The sequence below is a fragment of the Sardina pilchardus genome, chromosome 15, assembly GCF_963854185.1.
Source record: "Sardina pilchardus chromosome 15, fSarPil1.1, whole genome shotgun sequence".
NCBI lineage: Eukaryota > Metazoa > Chordata > Actinopteri > Clupeiformes > Clupeidae > Sardina > Sardina pilchardus.
Window position 1 is genome coordinate 15,195,606 of NC_085008.1, and position 4,514 is coordinate 15,200,119.

At 45.2% G+C, this 4,514-nt stretch overlaps 1 protein-coding gene across 2 annotated transcripts in view; it reads left to right on the forward strand.

The window, feature by feature from the left end:
* The first annotated feature begins 1,333 nt into the window (after nt 1-1,333).
* Nucleotides 1,334-4,514, forward strand: part of si:ch1073-396h14.1 (disintegrin and metalloproteinase domain-containing protein 10) — a 20,078-nt gene continuing 16,897 nt past the window's right edge. For both annotated transcript variants that reach the window (XM_062515576.1, XM_062515577.1), the window contains exons 1-4: nt 1,334-1,485; nt 2,077-2,224; nt 2,363-2,481; nt 2,658-2,813. In XM_062515576.1, coding sequence (XP_062371560.1) covers nt 1,416-1,485; nt 2,077-2,224; nt 2,363-2,481; nt 2,658-2,813 — 493 coding nt within the window. In that variant the 5' untranslated portion in view covers nt 1,334-1,415. The remainder of the gene's footprint in view (nt 1,486-2,076; nt 2,225-2,362; nt 2,482-2,657; nt 2,814-4,514) is intronic.

Genomic DNA, 4,514 nt, shown 5'->3' on the forward strand with positions numbered 1-4,514 from the left:
TTCATTCCAACAGTTCCGCACACATTTATGAACAAATGTCTGCAGCCAGCAGAGGGCAGCAGCACATTGTGTGTTTTTAATGGTCTAATTCTAAATGGCCATGTCTGCCTATCAACACTTGATATAATGTTATGTTTATGGCATGTATACACGTGGCATAGTACTACATCTTGTAAATGTCATTGTATCGATAACTAAGCTTTTCTACGACTAACTTTGTTTTTGAACTTGACTGATGTACTCAGTGATGTAAATCCTCTTTGACCCCAACATAAGTCTTTAGGCCCTGTTAAGCACAGCGTGCTTATATAGGCATTTATTTAGACAAGATTGATTTATGTGTTTGCTTGTTTGCTGCTTGGTTAACTTTAAATCACGGTAGTACCATGAGCTCAGCTATCTCTTTTCCAAAACAGTGGTTATCGTGGCCTTACACAGTTAAGCAGAAGGACGTTTCCAGTGAGGTGAAGGCTGTGGTGTCAGTAGTGAGTGGTTTTAAGTGACTCCTCTGACCCTTATGACCGTTGCTTTTAAGTGACACATCTGACCGTTGCAAAAAAAGGGAACTGAGTGGGCTATGAGGAAGGTACCGGACTGTCCTAGAGTAACCCCCTGCTCGGTGTGTGTGGCTCCTTGTGGGTGGGTTGATCTTGTGATGTCATAATATCAGATCAGGCTGTTCCACCAGAGCCAATCAACAGCCAGGGAGTGTGGTGGGCAGGGCTCATTGTTAAATTCTCAGAAATGGATTAATGGGGGGGAAACTGCCTCATCATCTGTCATGGACTGACACGTGCCGGGGTCTTCACATAGTGTGTGAGGCTCCAGTGTGATCTTTAATAATAATAGTAATCCACCTCCCTCTTGTTTTGAGGTGCTCTATTCCGGTTCCTGGTTGGCAGTCCATGTGCTGGACTTGGCTGTGGTCCATTTTGTCAGGCGCGCCAGACAACAGCTCAAGTGAGCAACTGGGGGAGATGAGTAGAGAGAAGGGGGACTTACGCCAGGGCGCTCTGGCCTTGCTCTTCTCTCCCCCGCAGGCCCAACTGCCCCCGCAGAGCTCAAATATGGAGGCGTCCGCTCTGAAAATGTTTGCCTTTCTCTGGGCATTTAGTCTGTGTTTAATCACATCAGCATGACTGGCCACAGATCAGAATGCAATCACAGGCAAAGCCACAGTTTCAGGCCCGAGAGCAAATCCCACAAGTGGAGCGATGCTGGAGATATGCTTTGTGAGCAATATTAATCTTACCCCTTATACACAGATGTGGTCTGTTCCCTGCACCTCCCTGCATGTCTGAATATGTCCGTTTAACTTCAGAGGTAGGTTCGAGCCTGAGCAAGTCGGTAACATTCCTGTGTGGTTGTTCCAGGTGCGACACTAAGCTAAGACAAAAAGAAATCATGAGAATAGCATGGCTGGTGACGTCCTGAATATTATACACTCCTGGGTCCTGTTGACATACATCAGTGGACACAGTACAGGTAGAACTATTTCCTCTATTCTCCTTTGGGGTCAGGTCAGGTCATGTCATGTCATGTGTGGGTGGGTCGTGTTGTGTATGCTATGTAACCTCGAATGCTACCGGTGTAACCTTCAGAGTGTTCAATCGATAGCCCACCCTCTGTATTAGCCTTTTTGATTGGACTTAAAACCTACATGTTCTTCTGCTATTTACCCTATTGAGAGTGGAGGGCACAGAAAAACCCACGTCTCTGTCCTCCTTGGAACATTAGCTTTATGCGTCATGCCAGAGTTTTGGACTCTGCTGTACTCCCACTTACTGCACTCGTCCAAGCCAGTGTAGTATTACCAGAGTACAGCGGTCACTTAATGGATATCATTCCACTGCTCTGTACCAATGAATTTCAATGAAGCGCTTGATAAACAAGATGACCACATGCTCTAGATTCAAGTGTATGTGTGTGTGTGTGTGTGTGTATTTAATTGAATGAGACATTTTCTCATTTTGAGGGTTTTTTTTATTTTTTATTCTTTATTCAAGTGAAGTAACATAGAACATTTAGTATGTTATTATTGCTTGTAGTGAAACACAATATTTGTTGTTCTCTCAGGAGCTTTAGGTACCATTGGTCAGTTCATTAAATACTATGAGGGGCTGACTTATGACCGCCAAGCTTTACATCAGAGTCACCAGCGAGTTAAGCGTGAAATAGTGTCTCACAAGCAGCAGCTACAACTGAACTTCAGCGCTTTCCAACGGTAACACCCTTCATTACACTCTCCTGGTCCATGCACCTTTCAGAAAAACAAAGTTCACGGGTTCCTTGAAAACTTTTAGTGGGTTCTTCTTAGAATCTATTTGCCATTAACGATTCATCATTTACTGGTCTTTCTCAGGGACTTTAACTTGGTCCTCAGACAAGACACGGAGGGATTTGCAGATAACTTCAAGATTGACTTGGGCGACGGAGACAGCGTTGTGGACCTCTCTCATGTTTTTTCCGGGAAGCTGGAAGGTATGTGAAAGGTGGTGATAAATCTCGTCATTGCCCCACTTTTCCTCACTCTACACCCAGGCAGCTTAAGTCACTTGCTGGCCAGTTCTTATGGAAGTTAATGTTCTATGCATGTACTTTGTCCGCATGTCTTTGGGACTACACAACACGTCCGCGCCTTTTCCGTTTGTCTCCAGATGAGGACCAGTCCTCCTGCCACGGCTCGGTTCTCCAGGGCCTGTTCCAGGGTTCCATCGCCACCGCCAATGGAACCTATCACGTGGAGCCTCTCCGTAGCTACACAACCAACGAGTCGGAGTTCCACTCCATTATCTACCATGAAGACGACATAGGCAAGTGAAGAGGAGATGCATGGCAGCCTCCCAAACAGGCTCCAGTCTCCTCGTCGCCTTAATCTCTCATTAGTTAGCCTGTCAATGGCAGCTGAGGAGGAGGTGGGATTGGGCGGACCGTTGCTATTGAGCCTGCCAGCCTGGGGCCAGCTGGTATTTTGCAGGGGCATTCTGGAGGTGCCAAGAGGGATAGTGCCAGTAGGAGTGTGCCAGGGGTTGTATGGGAACAAAGGGCTTTCAAGGAAAACTTGACGCAACTCTTTTGAGGAGGAGATTCTTGAAAACTGCTTAACATATTGTTCTTGAAAAAAAAACAAAATGTGCATTTGTGTGTGTACCATTGGATTTGCTGAGAATTAGGGATCATTTGAGGCTACTATAAGAAGAGGGCCAAGACTGTTGACACGGTGGTGCTCCACAGAGCTGCCCCGCTGGGGAGGAAATATTTAGCCCTTTTGATGGAATCCTGTCACATAGTAGAGGCTTGGGAGGCGAGAGTGTTTAGCAGAACTTCAGCCAAAGAAAAGAAATGGATGGGAAAAAAAAGATGGGATGCGTTTTAGGAAGAGTATCAGGTGACGGCGTTCCCATTGTCGGGCTGAGCAGTGTGCTTAATCGGAGGCTGGACTGAGAAACCTAACCGGCATAATGCTCATCAGTGACACTATGACACTGGACTCAGGAGGTCTGTTTGCAGAGGGCAGGTCAGTCAGCAAAGAGTTGTGTTGGCGGCCTGTTCACTGCTCCTATGATGCTTTCCAGACTGAACTGGAGCTCTCTTACTCTAGTCCCCCTCGTCACTGAAATTAGTCTTTGTTTACAGATTAGTGCTTTGACCTTTCATCAAAAACCCAGGTGCGCTATGGAGAAATAACACAGAAGCAGAAGGATTTAGGGCCTATGAGTATTTGGCAAGCGCTTGCAGCTTTTATAATGTAGAAAGAATGTAAATCTGTAATCTCATAAAGGGTTTGATTAAATAACATCTTAACTTGTAGAAAGACTCAAGTCTTGAGTGCAACTCAGGCTACAGGCTTTGAATAAGACTTAATATGTAAGTGTACTTAATGAAGGATAAATATTTCCTCATGGGCTGTTGTGTCAACCCTACCCTGTGTATATGTGTGTGTGTGTCTATCTCTGTCTGCTCTGAATATGTGGCCACCATTGTCATATTTGCAATGTCCTTGTCTGTGTGTGTGTGTGTGTGTGTGTGTGTGTGTGTGTGTGTGTGTGTGTGTGTGTGTGTGCGTGTGTGTGTGTGTGTGTGTGTTTGTCTCTCTGTGTGTGTGTGTGTGTGTCTCTCTCACTTTGTGTGTGTCTTTATATGACAGAGTACCGGTATGTTGAAAGAGAAGGAATGGCAATAATCTTGTAGCTATAGCCTAAGGTAAACAAACCCAGGAGTGCACTGTGGTTACTCTCAGTCATGTGATCTTGTAGTTGAAGTCAGACCACATGCATGTGGCTGAGAGGTTACTATAGGACATTTCCCATACTCTTGGCGGCAATGGTCCCATTCAGTAGAGTAGCCAGCGCTCTCTGTGAGATACAAACAACTGCAAAGACAACGGTGCCTTTGCATGTATAAAAACACGTTGCTTTGAGGAAATGGCTAAACAAAGGATATTTATACTCATCAGAGGGGTAAAAGTGTTGATTCCAAAAGAATGTCTGGTGATTTCATATTTATTTTCTTAG